This window comes from Athene cunicularia, assembly GCF_003259725.1.
Source record: "Athene cunicularia isolate RWA chromosome 6 unlocalized genomic scaffold, athCun1 chr6_part2, whole genome shotgun sequence".
In the NCBI taxonomy this organism is placed as follows: Eukaryota; Metazoa; Chordata; class Aves; order Strigiformes; family Strigidae; genus Athene; species Athene cunicularia.
Genome location: NW_020799106.1, coordinates 7911368 through 7930972, shown reverse-complemented (window position 1 = coordinate 7930972; position 19605 = coordinate 7911368). Strand labels below are relative to the sequence as shown.

The window sequence follows — 19605 nt, the reverse complement described above, 5'->3', positions numbered from 1 at the left end:
CGGGGGCTGAGGCGACCCGGGGGCGGAGGAGACCCAGGCCTCGGAGCTGAGGGAGAGCTGCTGCCCGCGGGGAACTGGGCTTTCCGGCACGCAGGGGGCTCGGGGTGCTCTGTTATGGCTTCTCCGTCCCCCGGGCCCCTGCGGTAATACTGGAATTTCTTTCTTAGGAAATAAACCTTTTCCTGCAGGGAAAGGCGCAGGAGAAGGAAGTATCCCCTCCAGCGCGCCTGGTCCTGGGGGGGCCTGCAAGGCGTGTTTTGGGAAGCTCTCACATAGTGCAAGGAGTTGGGTCTCCACTCCCCAGTTTTGGTTTATTTTTGTTGCTGTAGGGGGTTACTCGCAGCATTGCCAGGGCTGTGTGAATTATTGCTGTGTGTTATAGCTAATGTCAAAGCAATTTTTCTTAATAGTGATTCGTTAAACAGCTTTAACTTCACTGAGCAGCTAAACATTTGATGTGCAGTTTTGTCTTTTGAAAAACCTTTGGGGTGAATTTGGGTCAATAAACTTCAGAGAGTAGCGAAAGGCCTGATCTTTGTTATGACGTGATTTATGTGTACCATATTTGCCTTTAGTTTAATGAGGTGCTTGGGAAAGACAGTAAATCTGAATGTGTTTAGTGCGGTCCACTGACTAGAGGTGGGGAGGTTGGACAAGGGAGGACTTTTTGAGGCTTTCCTCTTTAGAAACCCAAGTGCTAGCTCAGACTTCAGTTAAAGTCAAGGCTTTCCTTTTCCTTTTAATCAGCTGCATGACCACTTTTCTCCTCCTGGCCTTATTAGGCGGGCAGTCTGAGATGCAAGTGCTGCTGTCAATATGTGCGGGCACTAATATGCAGAGCATGACTGCCAGGAGGGAAATTGTGTGCATCACCTTGCTGGCAGTAAAGAGTTATAATCTTTATTATGTTTCTTTCTTGGTTTTAGAACGCGCCCCTGCAATCGCTGAAAAGTAATTCCCTGTGTTCTTTGTGACCGCTTGATCTGCAAGCTGGGAGCAAATACGTTTGCACTACAGGGTGAGGGTGGTATTGCTGCCTGCTGGGGTGTGCAACTCATAGTGTGGCTGTGTTCTCAGGGGCTTTTAACTATGCTGAACTAATCATCTGGCTGATACTTACCTTTAAATCTGCCCTGCTTGGGATTATTCTTGTTCAGAAGTGTTCACCCAGGATTGTTCCTAAAGCTATAGGAATATGGGTTGCCTTTTTGCAATGTGAAAATTTGTGCTGACTTCTCTGTTGGAAGGCCTTGGGCAGTGCTGTGTGATTTGGAAGGAGGGGCATGGAGAAGCAGGCATGGGAGTGAGCTGTGGAAGAAGCCCGCTACCTGGAGCTTCCTGTCAGCCCAACCTTAGTTGTGTCACTTTCTTAAAATATTAAAAACAACCACAAACCAAAACCACAATGCAACTCACTGTTTCTATGCACTCAGTAAAGATGTATTTGATCACCTTAAAACCAACCAACCAAAACTAACTAAAGGTGTTTAAACTATGTGTGATTGTCCATCTGGAGCAACAAAGCATTTCTTGGCCAGCCCAGGGGTGGGAGGGAAATGTGCTGTAGTGTCAGTGCTACCCATGCCTCTGGGGCTCTGGAGGGGATTGTGGTGGTCCCCAGTTTCAGGCAGCAGCTTCTTTAGGTCAGGTCCTGTGGCTTACAACCATCCCCTTAAATTTTCTGGTATTCAGTGGTATGTTAGAGTATAATGTGCATATTCAGCAGTGTGTCATAAGCTCATGTAACCCCTGTTCTTTGTTTACTCGTGGAAATGGCTTGTTCTCCAAATGACCCATTTTCTGCAGAAGCTTTTGTGATATTCTGCTTCCTAAACTAAAGAAGTTGGAAATTTCATGCTCTGGAGGAAAAAGAACGGTGTGCTTTGCTTACATCATTAGTGTCTGCCTGCTGGGGACTCTCAAGCTCCCTGTATTTTACTAGTCTTTGTGTAACTTCTCTGTTAAGGTTCCTGTTGTGCCTCGGGCTGAGAGGTCAGGTTCCTGGGTAACCTTGCAGTAGTGTTTTCAGAGGAGAGATTGTACCATTGTCCTCAGGCAGTTTAACAGGACAAACTGCAAGACTTGCAAATCATTTGAAGATGCAGAAGGGCTTTGAAGCAGTATCCTGTAAGCATTACATTTTTCAGGTGAAACTTGAGGGAGCCGTCAGCTATGTTTAGGTCTAGAATGTGGAAATACCCATTTTTCCATTTCTTGAGCAAAGTAAGTTCTGTAGCGATCGTTTTAGGTTCATTTTAAAAACTTATTGCGTGGCATTCCACTTGCTGCAGTAACATTTTTTGAAATGGAGTGACCTGGGATATGGAAATACTTGGTTTATTCTTCCCAAGTTTCCAATGGCCTTGCTGGTGCACAGTATTTTAACACAGTTCACTGCAGCATGACTGAAGATGCTTGTTTGCAACAACAACAAAATGTATTTGTTAATTTTCCACATGCTGTGTGTCCTACTGGGATGTTGCAGGGGTGTTAGTGAAAAAGTATCTTGTTGTAGATGTGATTTTGGGTGGGATGATGCTCTTTGGGATAGTTCAGTAGGAAGCAGTTACCCAGGGTCTTTTGAGTATAGTAGTCAGCATTGTATGCCTTTGAGACGAATATTATTACTTCTGTTTTGTTAAACAGAACAGTTTTAAGAAAGGTTTGTTGGCATGGCTACCTCTTAATGGGGAGGGTGGCTATATATCTTTAGGGTGATGTGTTTGACAGTTTTAGTAAGAAATGCAAGGACTCATAGTAAAATATGAAGAATCGGGAAACTGTGGCGCCTCTCCAAAAGGAAACGGAAGACCTGATTACTCAGGGTGTGGAGAAGGTTGAGGTACTCAATATCTTGTTTGCCTCAGTCTTCACCAACAAGGGTTCCAGGCACACCACCCAAGTTGCAGAAGTCAAAGCAGGGACTGAAAGAATGAAGAACCACCCACAGTAGGAGAAGATCAGGTTCGAGACCATCTAAGGAACCTGAAGGTGCACAAGTTCACAGGACCCATTGAGGTGTGTCTGTGGGTCCTGAGGGAACTGGTGGATGAAGTGACTCAGCCACCATCCATCATATTTGAGAAGTTGTGGCAGTCCAGTGAAGTTTCCACTGACTGGAAAAGGGAAAACATTAACCCCCATTTTTAAAAAGGAAGACCAGAGGAACTACAGGCCGGTCAGTCTCACCTCTGTGCCCAGCAAGATCATGGAAATGGATCCTTTTGGAAACTCTGCTGGGGCCCACGGAAAATAAGGAGATGATTGGTGACAGCCAACATGGCTTCACTAAGGGCAAATCGTGCCTGATGAATTTGGTGGCCTTCTACAATGGGGTTACAGCACTGGTGGGTAAGGGAAGAGCAACTGACATCATCTACTTGGACTGGTGCAAAGCTTTTGCCACTGTCCCCCATGACATCCCTGTCTCTAAGCTGAAGAGATGTGGATCTGATGGATGGAGCACTCAGTGGATCAGGAATTGGCTAGATGGTTGCACTCAAATAGTTGCTGTGACTGGCTCGATGTCCCAGTGGGGAGCAGTGAGGAGTGATGTCCTCAGGGGTGGGTGTTGGAACCGGTGCTGTTTAACATCAGCGACACGGACAGTGGGATTGAGGCACCCTCAGCGAGTTTGCCAGTGATACTGAGCTGTGTGGTGCGGTCACACACTGGAGGGGAAGGGATGGGCCACCCAGAGGGACCTGGACAGGCTGGAGAGGTGGGGCTGTGCAAAGCTCATGGAGTTCAACAAGGCCGAGAGCAAGGTCCTGCCCATGGGTCGGGGCAATCCTAAGCACAAATCCAGGCTGGGTGAGCAGTGGGTGGGGGGCAGCCCCAGGGAGAAGGATTTGGGGGTTTTGGTGGGTGGAAAACTGGCTGTGAGCCAGCAATGTGTGCTCACAGCCCAGAAAGGCAACGGTGTGCTGGGCTGCACCCAGAGCAGGGTGGGCAGCAGGGCGAGGGGGGAGATTCTCCCTCTCTGCTCCGCTCTGTGAGACCCCCCTGCAGGGCTGGGTCCGGCTCTGGGGCACCAACAGCAGAAGGACACGGACCTGCTTGAGCGGGGCCAGAGGAGGCTGCGAAGATGCTCAGGGGCTGGGCCCCCCCCCCCCTGTGAGGACAGGCTGAGAGAGTTGGGGGGTTCAGCTGGAGAAGAGAAGGCTGAGGGGAGACCTTAGAGCGGCCCCCAGGGCTGAAAGGGGCTGCAGGAACGGGGGGAGGGACTCTTGATCAGGGGTATAGTGATGAGATATGGGGTAATGGGTTTAAACTGACAGAGAGTAGTTTTAGATTAGATATGAGGAAGAAATTCCTCCCTGTGAGGGAGGTGAGGCCCTGGCACAGGTTGCCCAGAGAAGCTGTGGCTGCCCCCTCCCTGGCAGGGTTCAAGGCCAGGTTGGACGGGGCTTCGGGCAACCGGGGCTGGTGGAAGGTGGCCCTGCCCGTGACAGGGGGTTGGGACTAAGTGATCTTTAAGGTCACTTCAAACACTAACCACCCTGTGGTTTTATGAAATGCACTTTGTCTGCCCAAGCACACACTGTCCAAAAGTCTTCAGCAAGCTTGACTCTTAGTGAAAGATTTAAGATACTATAAAACAGAAAAAATAGACAGCTTGACTGTTCAGATCATGCTGTTTTTTACTGCGTCTTCTGCAGGGTTATCCGAAAAGTCATTGTCTAGTAAATTCTGGGTTATTTTGTCTGCTACCTTGTCTGAGTGCAATGACTTTTTTTTTTTTTTTTTTTTTTTTTTTTTTTTTTTTTTTTTTTTTTTTTTTGGCTAAGAAACCTGCAGTGGAGTTTCCTTCCATGCATTCTGGATGGAAGCTCTTTTGAGAGCAGCTTTTAATTACCCGGAGCTAGCCGTACCACCATATGAAGAGATCCTCTTGTCTGGGATGGCACTGCTGTGGATGTTGGGTAGGAGAGGGTAGAGTGAACCAACGTGCTGATCCCTGTAACTGGGAATTTTGTGCTGGGGACAGCACAAGGTGGGAATGCGCAGCTGAGGGCAACCCATCTGCTTGTGCTGGTTTATATGAGTGGTGAATATGTGGCTTTAAATGCTCTGCATAAACAGCCTTTGATTCATTACAGGGTTTCCTTTCTGTCCCTGCAGCCTGTGACAAATTGTCACCACAGCAAAACAAGTCATTGACTTAAAGTAATGGTTTTCAGACTGTGTTTTGTAGACAGGAAAAAGTTGGCTTCTCTGCGTGGGGGGTTTCTTTTAAGTCTTCAGGGTCTCTCAAGCTCACATTCTTAGGTTTTTCTCTTACTGTTAGAATTTTGAAATGAAGCCCAAGGTCCTCCTGCAGATAGCAAGAAAGAAGATCCTGGTTTGGGATGAGCAACACTGCAGCTGACCTGAGCTTGAAACATGAGACCTGTCAATCCGTGTGTGTAATTTGTAGCGTGTCAGTCTGTGATGCAGACCAAGCTGGTCTTTGGCAACTTCACAATGAGACCCAATATCTGTATAGACTAGTTGTGTACGTGCCACCACTTTAATATCTGTTTTTTCATTAGTTTGAGGCAAACTTTCCATCTCTGGCATTGTTGCTTCGAGAGCTAGAAGATGAGTTGCATTTTTTTCCACTAAAATGATATCTATGATACAGACACAAGGAAGATCTGCAGGAATTGGTGTCTGCCTTATGCCAGCTGGTGTTTTCTTTAACAGGAGGACTGTTGCTGTAGTAGATGGCATGTGTGTGTGCACCAGGTATGTGCTTGCTGTATACAGGAGTTGCCTGGGAGTTTGCCCCACTCTGGTAGTTTAAACCCTGACAGCACTGAGATGTGGAGGTGTTTCTCTGCACCTCCTCTTAGTCTGTAACTATGGGTTTCTATTTCTGTTAATATAATCCCCTTTTTTTCTGTTGGCTGAAGTTTTGGTGGACCATCAAGTAAAACTCCTTTGTCTGCTGATGGGTACTTTGCTTTTTAGTTTCCTGACTGCAGGGAGGGAGGTGGTGGGGGGTAGTGGTCAGGCACTGTGACTCCTCTGGTCCTCTGCCTGGTGGGGTGTTTGCTCCAGATCAGCACCTAAGCATGTGTGCAGTCTGCCTTGCCACCTTGGATGGAGCCGGGTGTTTGTTGCTGGCTTTTTCATGCTGGAAGCGAGCTGCTGGGGTTGTGGTCTGAAAGCACAAAGCATTAGCCAGACTTAACCATGTTCTTTTTTCTCTCTGAAGTTCAAGCTAATCTAGTAATGTGTTGCTAGAAAAGCAAGAGCAGTAGTTCAGGCTTGCTTCTCCTTTTTTGGGGGGAACCAGTGCTCTTCTCTTGAATTCCCAAGAAATCACTGTCTGGTGGATGAAATGCAGATGCTGTAACTTAATTTTGTTTCAGTAAGATTTTTATTTAAAATGTGTTTGGATATGTGCCATGGAAGTGTGGCTCTTGGGGCAGGAGATGCATTTTCTGAAGAAGTGGCTGTGACTGGGGTAGGTGATGTTTCTGTTTAAAAGCCAGAATGGGAAAGGGGAAAATTTATGTACGGTGAAACTGAAATTCAAGTCCTCAGTGGGCTCCCAAATCTTCTTCCTTGTCAGAGAGGAAAAGAGGTACAGATTTCACCATGTCAAATTCTGAAATGATCTGCTGCCTGTCTACCTCCAAAAAGAAACTTTGTCTTTTTCTGAAGCTGGACATGCATCTGCAGATAACTCAAGCCTGCTGAACTGTCACCTTTACAGCCTAGTGAGGCTTTTGCTCTCAGCCTACTTAAATTTTTCTCTTCCAGCATTATTTTCTTGAGGAACACATGTTTATTCATTAAGAATTAACAGCAGGTTTTTTAGAGCCAAGTGGGCCATAAATACCTCTTAAATCTACTTTAACTGCTCGAGGTTTATTTTTGTTTGTTATTGTAAGGTACATGCAGGTAGGTGGCTGTTGGCTGGAGAAGGGGCAGGAGCTTCAAGGACAGTCTTTCCATTTGGTGCAAAAGTTTCTTAGGAAAGTCACATCCCATGGACACAGATTGTGCAAGCCAAGTTAAATCACTCAGGTCATTAAGCAACTCTATGCCTGCTGCCTGTAACTTTCTACAGAAAAAGAAAAATTGTTATGTTTTCTACCTCTCTGCCAACAGTTCTCTGATATATCTTTGCTCTCCAATTCAGTGCAATTCTTTTCCTTCTGTGAAAATGCCTCCACTTTGGTGCAGCTGCTCATGTGGCTGGTTTGCAAAGACAGCCTGATTATTTGGGAGTAGTGATTGGAAAAAGATTTCACGTTAGACTGTTTAATGTAGAAGTAGCTCATGAAACAGGGTCATTATCCTTAATAAGGGCTGAGATAAGGGGTTTTTTTTGTTTGGTTTTTGTTTTTACAGGTCTGTTAGTTAACCTCCACCTTCTGTGGAGATGATACTAAGGAGTTTGTCGGTTCTGGGGTTTACTGTAATGTTTTCTAGGTAGGAAAGCCCAAGGAATAGGCTGCCTTTTGAGGGTAGAAGGGGAAAGGAAAATTTTAACCAGAAAAAAGCAGCATTTAGCATTCATTTCTGTGGAAGATTATGGTTGCCACTTAAAAACCTACTGTGCTTAGCTGTAGACTGACTGTTGGAAGTAGAAAGCACATATTCTACTCTTGCTGAAGGTGCCATTTTTACTGCTGCTGTAACAGATGTAACCAGTTTATTTTGTTTGGGTATGTTGATTTTTTTATTTGTTTCTCAGAAGGCTTCAGTTCATGGTGGCTGCATCTGCTCACAAGTCCTCTGGTGGCTCAGCTAATAGGTTGGATTTGGGGTTCCTGCTGAGCTTGCCAAGTGACGTTTCTTCTGCCATTTTAGTTGACACCAAAGCCTTTATCCTAAACATAGTTTAAATATTTGAAGGCACATGGGCAAAGATCCTTCTCCAGTGAGTAAACATTCCTGCCTCCCTCTTAAGGGAAGACTAAGACCAAGCTAGCTATTGACCCACACCCTTATGAATAATCCAATTGCACTTACTAATAATGCTTTATTAAAGCTAAATCAAAAGTCCTATGTACATCTTCCCAATCGACTTAGCACTGAAGACCAGTAAAATTATTTTCAGTCTTGTCTTTTTTAATCTAGGCTCTGTGTGGCAGTGCTTTTGGCTTGTGGTGCTTCTCTGGCCCCTGTACTTGAGTCTAAGGCAAAGCTCCTGTGGCAGCAGTCTTGGTAGAAATCAGCATGGGTGACTTGTACAGCCCAAGGAGGTATGGTTATTTCTTTTGGACAGGACTTGCTATCTCAGGATGATCTGAGGTTCCTAACTAGACCTTTTGTTTTCAAGCCCTGAGAGCCTAGGTGTGAGTATGTGGAGCTTAAAAATAGGGGAGGAATTTGAGCAACTGATAGTAACAGAGAAACCTACATTTTCCTTAATTTAAATATAACTAATAGTAAGGATGTATGCATTAAATTGAGGAGAAGAACACCTGTGTGTAAAAGTGGTAGTTTAATAAGTAGGAATCAAACTAGCTGTGATTTTGCTCGTTTGTTTTCACTTTGTGTCTTACGATGCTAAATGATCAATTTGTTAGAATAAAGCAACTTGTGAGATGAGGATGACATTAATAATGGAGTCTTAATGGATATCATCCTGGTAAATCTTTATAGTAAATAAGCCACATCAATGGCAAGGTGATTGCAGAACACCAAAACATGTTGGTAGTGCAACATTAGACTGAATTTTAAAATATGTGATGAAATGCAGTAGTATGGCTTTAATAGCAGCTGCATTCACAGCAGAATGAGGGTTAATACTAAATCCTGGCTGTTTGAGAGACAGCACTGATCGTCCCCAAGGGGAGGAAAAGTGATGGTTGGGTGTAGTTACAGAGCTGTAGAATTTGGAAGTGTGCATTTTCAGGGCTGAGGATTTTACGGAGGTGAACGCTTACTGCAATGACAGTTAAAAAGAAATTGCCACGCTATGGCTTAGGTTTCTGCTGCAGCCCTGGCAGCGTGTTATCGATTGATGCTTCATAGACTCTCCATCAGTTTGAACTGTGCTCCGAAACAAATGTGATTCCCCTCTCAAGTGAAATTAATGTGGTTAAATATTGCCCCAGTCTCATACCTGAGAAGTAATCACTTTTGCTGCTAGATTTCATTTTCGTTCTCAAAACGGATTTATGTGTCTTAATAAGCTAATAATTTCAGTTATATGAGTAATTCTTTATCTGAAAATTGCACTGGCTAAGGTGAAAATTTGGAGTTATGGGAGGGGAGAAAGAGCAGAAGCAGTTTGGTCTCTTGGGGATGAGGGAAGGAGTGGATCCAGATGCCTTGGTAGCTGGAATACACCTCTGGGCACCCTTTGTATGAATTCCTTGACAAATCTCTCTCACTGGTACTAGTTTGTAAATGGAAAGTATGGAGAACTGGGGGAAGGAGAAGTCAGAATTAATAACTTAATTTTGGTGGAGGCAGATTTGATGTTGAGAAGTTTTCCCCCCGATTTATGTATCTTGGATTAAGTATTTCTATATTAGCATTGGTGGTAAAACTTCTTTCCTGATTGCTTTGCGCTTTTCATTGTGTCTTGACTTTTCCTTCCCGTTGGACTTTGTTGTGTTGTACTTTTTCCCCACTGCATTTTTTCCTTCCCCACTTCCCAACAATCTTCCTGAGAAAACAGAGGCAGGAGAGCTGAGGCCTGTGCTCTTGTGCCGCTGGCTCTCTGCATCAGGGCACCCCACGCCTTCTGGAGCCAGCGTTGCTGACTTCAGTGAGCAGGGGTGAGGTATAACTGATGGTCAGGGCCTGAATGGGACATAGATGAGGAATTTTCCTGCAGCGGCTGCTGGGTCAGGATGTCTTGGTGTTCTCTGGCAATCTAAAATTTTGCTTTTGAATAACCATACGACTCCAGAAAGCTTTTTCAGTTCTTACTGACTCTGTCTCAGCCAGTCCCTGCAGAAGTTTTTATGCTAAGCAGTGCCTCATAAATGCAAATCTCTTTTTTTGAGAAGATTTTACTACATAACAGTATTTTTCATTTAAGTTTACATTTGACATTTTGAACTAATGCGCGAGCTTACCAAGTCCTAGTAAAATTGTTCAAATAAAAAGTGCCAGTGAACCCTTCTCTGATTAAAAATTAAACACCTATCAGCTTATTCAGGTACTGTTCTCCCTCTTACATGCTTGTGCCACTGAGGCCAGCTTCAGCATCAAAAAGCTGCTTTAAGCGTGTTTCATCTTAAAAACTGAGCCTGTTGTGGATTGCCGGAAAGGACTACAAGAAGTTCAGTGCTGTGGGGGATCCAAGTGCAAAGAAGTCCCTTTTCCTGAGGCTGGGCTACTTAATGCTTTCAGTCTTGAAACTGTCAGTTAATTAGGGTGCTGGAAGAATGGGAGTAAGGTTTTTTGTTCTTTTTTTGGGTATTTGAAAAAGGATGTGAGAGAGTTGGGATTTGCCAATTCTTACGTGCACTGAAAAAATCCAAGGCTGCACGTGATGCTCTGGATGTGGCAGGGGAGGAAGTGGAGCGCCTGTCTGAATTTCTTTGCAAAAGAGGTCAGCAGACAGAGGATTGTTGTTTAGGGAAATAAAACATCCACGTCAAGCCAGAATGTATATAGCTGTTGAAATAATTTTACATTTCTTCTTTTAAAGCTGGATGTCCTCGATTTGAATGATGCCCGTCGTGTCTCAGATGGGAAGCGGTACTTTCTTAATGGGTTTGTGGGTTTCCTGGATGTCAGACGCTAACACGTTTAATGCTGAATTACAAATACATGAGGCTTTATGCTGTTGCATCTTGCCAGCTGCATGGACCCATAGAGCAGGGCCCTGAGCCTTGCCTCATGGCCGTGAGAGCTGCTGCAGCAGCTGGGGCAGAAACACAGCTTAAACCACAGACCTGGGGCACGAAAATGCGGTGCCGAAGCGGACAGAGAGCCGGGTACCAGGATGGGTTGTCACATCCCTTCTGGTGGGCATTTGGGATGAGAGGTGGATTATTTTTTGGGGTTTTTTTTTTAGTTTTTTGAATGTTTGGGTTTGAGGTTTGGGTTTTGGTGGAGTAACTCATATTTAATAGTGGAGGAGACAGTCAACTTTTGGTTTTAAATTTTCAAGTCTGTCGGTTGACTCTTCTGCTTAAAAAATAATACCCATGTCTTGTGGCATAAATAAAAGCAGATATGTAATTCCTTTCTGGAAAGAGAGCCCCCTTTCTTTTATCCAAGGATATTAATTTGATCTTTGGAAGTAACTGTAGAGCTGTTCTGAGCAAGCACTTAAGATAGGACTGGCTTATCTCTTAGAAACAAAATTATGATCTGCAGATTCCTTGTAGCAGTAATGCTAGAACATCATGGTAACTGCTTTATCTTTATTTTCAGTATTTTGGAGGGTTTTTTTCCTCTGAACTACCTAGTTTCATCCCATTTAAAATCATTTATTGCATTAAATCATGCAAGGTTTGAGGTGGTTTCTTATTGTAAGCTGTAATCACATCGGTTCTTGGTAGTTTTATACTTTATCTCAGCTTTATTCCTTATCATACTGCAGATTGTGGTGTTAAGCTTTTCATTGCTGTAGTTAGGGCAAGATGCTCATTTTTAATTTTTTAGAAAGTATGCACCAGCTTTCTCAAGTGATCTTGACTTAAATGCCTGGAGCTTTTAACAGAACGCACCAAATATCATGGTGCTTTTGATTTAATTAAAAAAAACAACCATGAGAGTTTGTAAAATTGCAGATGGAAAGCATGGAAAATTCAGCTTCCAAAGTGCTTTTTTCTTGTTCTGAGATAAGGTTACTCTTTATTTTAGGGTTATTATGGGAACCGCCTGCTTCCAGCTCTCTTGGGCAATTGCTACCAAGTGAGCACTGTCTGGATGAATGTCCCTGCACCATCAGGGATGGAGATTACTTGGACAAAGCAGATAATTTAGTTTTTCTTAGGGCTCAGACAAAGCAAACATTTATGCAGTACTAAAGCCAACAATCTGAAATTTTGTAAAAATCTCCTCAAGCTCAAAAGTAAGCACTGTGAGGCTTGATTTTCATGTTGACTGATTAAATGATACTGGCAACACTTTCCTTATCCATTACATCTTTTGCATATAAAGCTGTAATTAGGACAGGGGACCCAAGTAAGGGCAACATTAGCTTCTTGGTGAAAATAACACTTTCAGATTTTTCTCTGCATATGTAACAAATTCATCCCTGGAGATGAGATGGAAACATCAGGTTTGTGTAGGGTGTAAATAACTTCAAATTTGAAACAAGCTGCTTTTCATAACAAAATCTTCTGTTGTTCAGAACTGGGATAGAATAAGCGCTGTTGGCTGGCTGTATTCCATTAAAACTTTAAGCTTATTTATTTTTAAAGGAATAAACAAAATGTTAATGCCGGCTGCAAACTGGGTTTTTAATAGTGCACAGATGAATATAAAATGGATGCTCTTCAGATGCACTAGCTGTGAGCAGCGGAGTTGGTGGTACTTGCCCATAAACAGGGGTGGTGAGGAACAGACATTCCATAACTCTGTCCTACCCAGCAAGAGCAGTGTTGCCCCCTCCATCCCATCCTGATGTCACCTGCTGATGCTCCATCCCATCTCCCTTGTCCCAGGACTGTGCGAAACACTCAGATATGATATGAAAAATCACTGACAAGAGATTTGCTAATGATTTTTCATTATCTATGCTTTCCTTCCCCTCATTACTTATTTCTTGATTGTGCTGAGAAGCCTTCAGGCTTATGTCCACCACTTCTTGCCTCAGAATTATCTGCTGAATATTTTATATGTGTCTTTGCTCCCTCTTCCTCTCTTTCCCCACTCTAAGTTCACATCACTGGTTTGCATGATGAAATCCTGAGCTCCATGTTGCTTTAATTGGTGGAAAAGGGTGGTAATGTATTCAACTCTTTATAGCTGAAATGGCCTAACACACCACACATGTGAGATGTGTTTGTGTAAAACAGTCCCTAGATTTTCATTAATGGTTTAGCAGAATGGCATGGTGACATCTTGTCTTGCAAAAGCAGATAGAAACCAACAGATGCAACTTTATTTTTGTGTTCTGTGGTTATTTGCTGGTTGGGAATATTTGATTAGAACAGGAAGAATGGGGAACAAAAGGAGAAAATTGGGCCACTGCTTCCCTGCTCTCTACTTCCAGTGTTTTTGCTGGTCTTGAATTCTTTTACCATGCTGTTGCCAATTTTTTTTAAGGCTGACCCTGCAATTGGAAAATTGAATTTGCATCAGTTAGAAAGGAAACCTTTATTTCATTAAGAGATGCATCACCTTTTCTTTTTCAAAGGCAACATTTATCCTTCACCTTCAATCTTGTGAGCTAGCAAAATTGCTTTTTCTCCTGTAGCTGGTGTGTGATGAGGTGACATTTCTGTGGTTCAGATTTCGCTGTTGTAATAATGTTGAGATTTGTAGCTCTGGTTTCCCATTTATCTCTGTACTGTTGTGTGTGTTACAGGGTGTGGATTGTATTTTACAAGTTTTGACACTTTGAAACTTGCTCTAAACTTCAAGTGGAATATAAATGTTTTGCTCCAGGCTAGCTAAAAAAGTGATTTAGGAACAGTAGGGTTTTCGTATGGGAAATTTAAAATAACACGGTTGGGTTTCGTTTGGTAGGTTGGTTTGTTATTTGGTTTAATTTGCCTTTTAAAATCCAGCTGTGTCTCTCCCTCTAGCCAATGCTTCTTATTCGCTGTAGTTTCTTGTAAGATCTACCTACATCTTCCATGCCCTGGCATTTGAGTGGGACAGTGCAAATATTTCCTCTTAACGAATTGTGCTGGGGAAAAGCTGAAGAGGAATTTGAAAAACGTTGTAAGAGCAGCTGAGTAAGTAGTTGGGATGTGATAGCAAGGTGTGTCAGCCAGGTGTATGCCAGTATGTGATACTCATAATTTGGTATTTATTAGGTTACACACCTATTTCAGAACAGCTCATAAACATCTGTGACAGTTATTTTCTGTAACTTTCCTATTTCAGAAAAAATGTGAGGAAATTTCTGGTTCAGGGTCAGTGTAAGAGTCCCTGACTGGAAACCGTTTGTTGCTTTACTAACGTGGTGTTCTTACTTGACAGGATGTTTCGCCTTCGATTTCTTCCCGTAGCAGCAGGGCTGTCTTCTGTTTCGCGGCGTTACCTTGGGACAGCACATCACCCCAGGACCAGGCGTAGGCTTGTGGTGGCGGCTTTCGTAGGGACAGCTGCAGCGACAGCAAGTGCCAGATTCCTTTGGCAGAGGTAATATTGTTTGTTTGTTTGTTTTTTATTTTTTTGCCCGAGGACTCATGCTGCATTAGTCCTGTGGTAAGTACCTGCAGATGGGTTTAAGATCTGTGGGAGACTTTGTAAGTGTTACTGCTTGTCATGCCTCTGCTGCAGGGAAGGAATGGCTGTTGGTGACTCCCTGTGGGGTGCTGCTTTGCTGCTGTGAGTAGTCAGAGATGTGAAAAAGCTCAGGGCTGAAGAGTCTTCCTCTGTAGCTGTCCTCCCATGGGCTGTTTGCCCTTGGTGGGGTTTGCTGCCCAGCTTTCCCTTGCATGCTGATGCTGTATGGGTCTGTGTGGTGTGCAAAGAGAAATCAGTTGACTTGACCAAGCTCGGTGAAAATGTCATGCTTAGAGCTTCTGGGAGGGCTGTTAGGGACAACACACTTGGCCAGGGGATCCTACTCTGGTTTTCTTTGTGTTCTGTTCAGAAGGGCACAGTCTATTTTTTGGTGGTAATGTAGCAGCATGCAGGACTTTGTGGTTTTTAAGGGCCAGAGTCTGAGCATACCTACTCATGGGCCATGAGGCTCAAAGCTTGTTTCCATAGCTGTGGGAAGAAGGGGGATATTTGTGCTTGTCTGAGGTGACCTTCACTGGACCCTGGGCCTGTGTCACCTTAGAAGTATATCAAGGGCTCCCTTCTCTTCCCTCAAAACGTGGCAGCAGCGTGACACCAGCAGTGTTGCTCAAGCTCATGGCTGCAGTTGGAGTCTGAAAATCAAGTCTTCACTGAAAACCATATATTCCACTGAAAACCTTATTCTCATTGCAATATTTAGGTGATTTATTGCTGCCTCTCTCCTCACCTGTGAGGTGGCTAGAAGGCTGTAGTTTTAATGCAACAGGAGGAAGGTGATGATAATATTTCTGTGTGTTCCTAGAGCTGTCAAACTTTGATATCTCCTAAAAGGAGTTGCTCAGGCTGAGGAAGAACACCATGATCCAGCACAGTGAATTCTTATGCTGCATTTTGCTAATAATCTGCAGTTTTATAGTGCCTCTTTATCCCCGAGACCTGAATGCCTCTGCGGGGATGGCTAAGATAATACCCCTTTTCAGGCAGGAAAGCGAGCAGGGTTTTTTCCACTTAAAATATCTTCAGCATGATTGTAAAGTAGGTAGGACATCATGTCCTACGTAATGCTGTCCCAAAGACAGGGAGTTAGTAACTCCCTCCTGCAGCAGATTCACTCCTGCTCTTGAAAACAGCCAAATTGTCAGTTGTTAGCTTTGCCTTTTATCAGGAGGAAGGTGCTTCCTGCAGCAGAGAGCTGCTAATGGTATGTGGAATGCTAGGTCAGGGGTGATTTCAGGGAGTGATTTTTGGCTCCTGCAGTACTTGGCTGTTCCTTGGAGGCCCCTGGGCAATGTGGCTGGGCTTGACCTTGCTCAGCTGAGAGTGCTGACAGAAATCAGATACAGGAGAGGGGCAGCCTCTTTGGAGTAGCTGGTCTGTGATCTCCCCAGTCTTGGTCAATCTGGAGAGATTTGGCTTGCTGTTACTATTTGTTTTCTTTCCTTGCTCTGTCTCCATTGTCTTTTATAAATTTGTAAAGCACTAAATAGAATTGTACAGACTTTGAAGTATTCCTTTCCTATATGAGATGTGAAATAAATCCACATGTCAGTAACTGTAACATAGAAGTGCATCCAGGCTTATGATATTCACGTAATTAATTACTTGCCATCCAGCTGTTGAATAAGAGGAGGAACAAAACTGATATATGATGTATAATATACTTCATACTGACACCTGTAGAAGTTTTAAACAGGCTTTCAAATAGGCATTTTAATGTTGTGTTTAAAGAAATGAGTGATGAAGAACTGCAAGTTTCCTTTGTCTTTCACAAGACATAGATTGGGTGTTTAGTACAGTTTAATAATAAGTGTAGGTGATCACAAAATGTTCGTAATGACATCCTGGGTTATTCAGGTAGCTATATCCTGAGTTATTACAATAAGTAGCAGTAAGTATAATGAATTAGTTGTAAAAGGTAAATATATAATACCTGTAGCACAGGGATCAAATAAGCCAAGTGTCATTGAAAATATAATTTATAGACTACAGAGAGAAATGTCCATGTGCATCTGAATATTTACACTTAGTAATAAGCAATTTTGATTTATTAAATGTTGCAGTGGTATTTAAGTGGGAAGCAAGATTTGGGAGGTCCTTTGCATAACCATTTCTGTTGGTGCAGTTAGTCTGTCATAGGGATGACTTATGATGCTTGTTTGCCTTTGGTTAGTGGAACAGCTGTGCTTTTGCTGTGATATGGAACTCCTGTCCTGCACAGTTAGTCTCTGAGGGGTCCAGCAGTCCCGACGTGTGGCTCTTTTAGCATCACAGAGAATTACTCTCCCTTTGATTTACTGTCCCTTTGATGGCAAATGACTCTGAGGAGTGTGTGCCTGCTAATATTCTGCTTAACCTTGGGTGGTTTGTTAATGAGTCGAGGCACTTCATTGCCCTCTGAGTAGGGAATGCAGTAAGGGATGCTCTCCTGCAGGCTGACAGTGAAGTTTTCTTTTAAGGTGAGTGTTGTCTTCCCCTTCTTGTGTTCTTATAAATATTATTCATTACAGTGAAGGCATTAAAGATGTAATAGGCTGAATCAAGAAGCAGTTGAAAAATCTTATGCTTTTTAGGCTAGGTAAGTAGATGATGATGCAGTGTTAGAGGAAGAGCAGTAATGAAAAGAATATCTGACTTGTGGGGTTTTTGTCATTTGCATAAAGCCTTATGTAAATGCCCCAACTCTTCTCTACTGCCATGTTGGGAGCAGCACTGCATCACTCATCAGTACTTAAAAAACCTCCAAACTTGCTATTTCAGAACAGATTTCCAATACTTCTGATGATGGTGAACCTTGCTGAAAGGGATTAATATGGTGGTGAACTTAGCTTTTCCACTACTTAGCATCAAGAAAGACAGGACTTCTCAGGTGGCTTCTGTCATGTGTAGCCCAAACCAAGTGTATTTCAGATTGATTCTGTACGATACACTTCAGCAACATCAGAAGTCAGTGCTGAGGCAAGAAAGCCCACACAAAGGTAGAGGAGAAGTCAAGGATTGGAAAGGTAGATATAAAAAGCCCCAGTGGTTGTATGATGCAAGACAGGAAGGACTTATTTTCTGTCTTCCTAAGATGGGAGGTGGGTTGGTGGGATCTTCATGTTTGATCTGCATCTGTGCGTGGCCTTCTGCATAGCCATCTGTTGCAGGTGAGTGTTGGTCTTGTTGCCTTTGCTGTCCTCTGGAGCTCCTGCTGCCTGTTTTTGGTGGAATATATTTCATAGAAATAATTACATGACAGGAGAAGCTAATGCTGCTCTGTTCCACTGTGATGAAGAATACTTCAGCAATGCAAGTAACTGAGCTTAGAAGGCTAATGAAATTTATCCGTTCTAAGCAATAACTTAAACTCTGAGGATCTCCAGCTGGCAACAGAAGCAATTAAGTATCTGGGCATTGGTATAATGAACTGAATTAATTAATTGAAATAAATCTTGGTGTAGTCATTGGCTAATCTAAATGAGACATTAATATATGAGTAGTACTGAACCTCACAGTTTGAGAAGAGCTTGATGTTTATGAAAAATACTCTGTTACTAGCACTCATGTAAAGCTTGTGTTCTGTATTTGTAGTTCCAAATACCCATTTGGAACGTTATTAAATGGCCACAGACATATTCATGTCATAAACCTTCCTGGCTGACTCTGTGGGCAGTGGACATCTGTAAGCACTTAAACTGGCATTTCAGTGCTGAAGCCTGTCATTCAGTCAACCTAGTATTGAATAAAATAGGGGAGCAAATGTACCTTTGGGGAGCACAGAAGGACCTCTGAGTGGAGTCTTACCAGTGCTGCTCTTGAATGAGTGGAAGTACTTTAGTTATGCTCAATTTCTTATCCTTCCACAAATACATTAGCAGTAAGAATAAGGGCAAGGCATCTATCTGCGTTGCTCTGGAAGTTGCTTAACGAGATCCTTTGCTACCAGCATGTTTGTGTCTAATGCAGTACCCAGGCTTACTTTCCTGCTTTCCCTTGGCCTTATTCTGTGCTCTTCTGCCCTTTGCCCTATCCTGTGCATAAACTGAAGTAATTTAGCTTGAGATACCCCTCTCCCAGCCCTGGCGCAGTATATTCTCATTCTGTTACAAGCTCTTCTTTTTCAGGCTCGACTCCTCACCAGCAAGCTAGGCTGTTCAGGTTCTGGATGCCACTTCTGCAGATTTCATTCCATCTTTACCATTTCTTCCTCTCTTCCTCCACCCTTTTCTCCTCCGGCCGTCTTGTATCAAGTGCCCAATTGCTTTACTGGAAGGTCCTTTGCAGGAAAGACCCTTCATCTTCCTTGCTCAGCTGACCTTCACTGCTTTTTGTGTTTGGCTTTTTTCCATCAGTGCTCCTGGAATTAATTTTGAAGCCTAGATCAGCCCTTAGCTAACTCTGTTTAAGAATGCATTGCTTTTTTGCATCAGTGTCTTAAGGGCTTTAGAGTAACTTGCTTAGAATACATTTTTAATGGCAGAATTGCTGGAAATACCTTATGCCAGCTGAAACTGAGGCTTTAAAAATCTTTGTTCTAGTAAAACAAAGGAAACCACATAAATCACAGCCAAAGGGGGAGAAACCTGTTTTATAGCTATAGATGTGTCAGGTACTACTTAACCTGATGTAGGAGAGAAAAGATGAAAAAATGTAGGCATTATCCATGTGAGGTTATTTTTGAGAGCTCTGCTCCCTTTTTTTAATTCTTTGTGAGAGGTGACAGATTCAAGAGACTATCCTTGGGATTGCTCTGCTGAGGGTTTTCTCCTAAAGGCTTGAAGACACATTGATCTATGAGTGGTGTCTTGAAAGAGCATCGTGTCCTTTCAGGTAGCTTTTGGCTTCATAATTTTATCCATGAGCATCAGGGGAAGGAAAGAATCTGATGCTGGGGAATGAGCCAAAGTCAAAACTGGACTCAATTAGGGAAACATCTGAACTACCGTGGGGGGGAGTGACCTCAGCTGACCTGCAGAGCTTAAAGCACAGGTATTGCCCTGAGCCTGCAGAGCCCTGGCATTTGATCACACATGTTCATAATATCTTATTCAAATGTTGCACAGCATAGCAGAGCAGGGATTTGTGCAGGGAAGCCAGGTGGAAATGCAAGACACTGATTCCCGAATTGTCTTGGTTTGCTGTGACTTTATGGGGACAACACTTTGCATTCTGTGTCTCTTAACAGGGTAAGTGTTGTTTGAACCCTGGATCTTTAATGTCACTGGAGCTGGTACTTTTTAATCTTTTCTTAAAAATACGGGTGCCCTCTGGTGGCCAAGTTCACGCCTG

The 19605-nt window shown here is 43.3% G+C and overlaps 1 protein-coding gene across 5 annotated transcripts in view; it reads left to right on the top strand.

The window, feature by feature from the left end:
* The first annotated feature begins 918 nt into the window (after positions 1-918).
* Positions 919-19605, top strand: part of MICU1 (mitochondrial calcium uptake 1) — a 109450-nt gene continuing 90763 nt past the window's right edge. For all 5 annotated transcript variants that reach the window (XM_026851942.1, XM_026851940.1, XM_026851937.1 and 2 more), the window contains exons 1-2: positions 919-1018; positions 14069-14229. In XM_026851942.1, the coding sequence (XP_026707743.1) occupies positions 14069-14229 (161 nt within the window). In that variant the 5' untranslated portion in view covers positions 919-1018. The remainder of the gene's footprint in view (positions 1019-14068; positions 14230-19605) is intronic.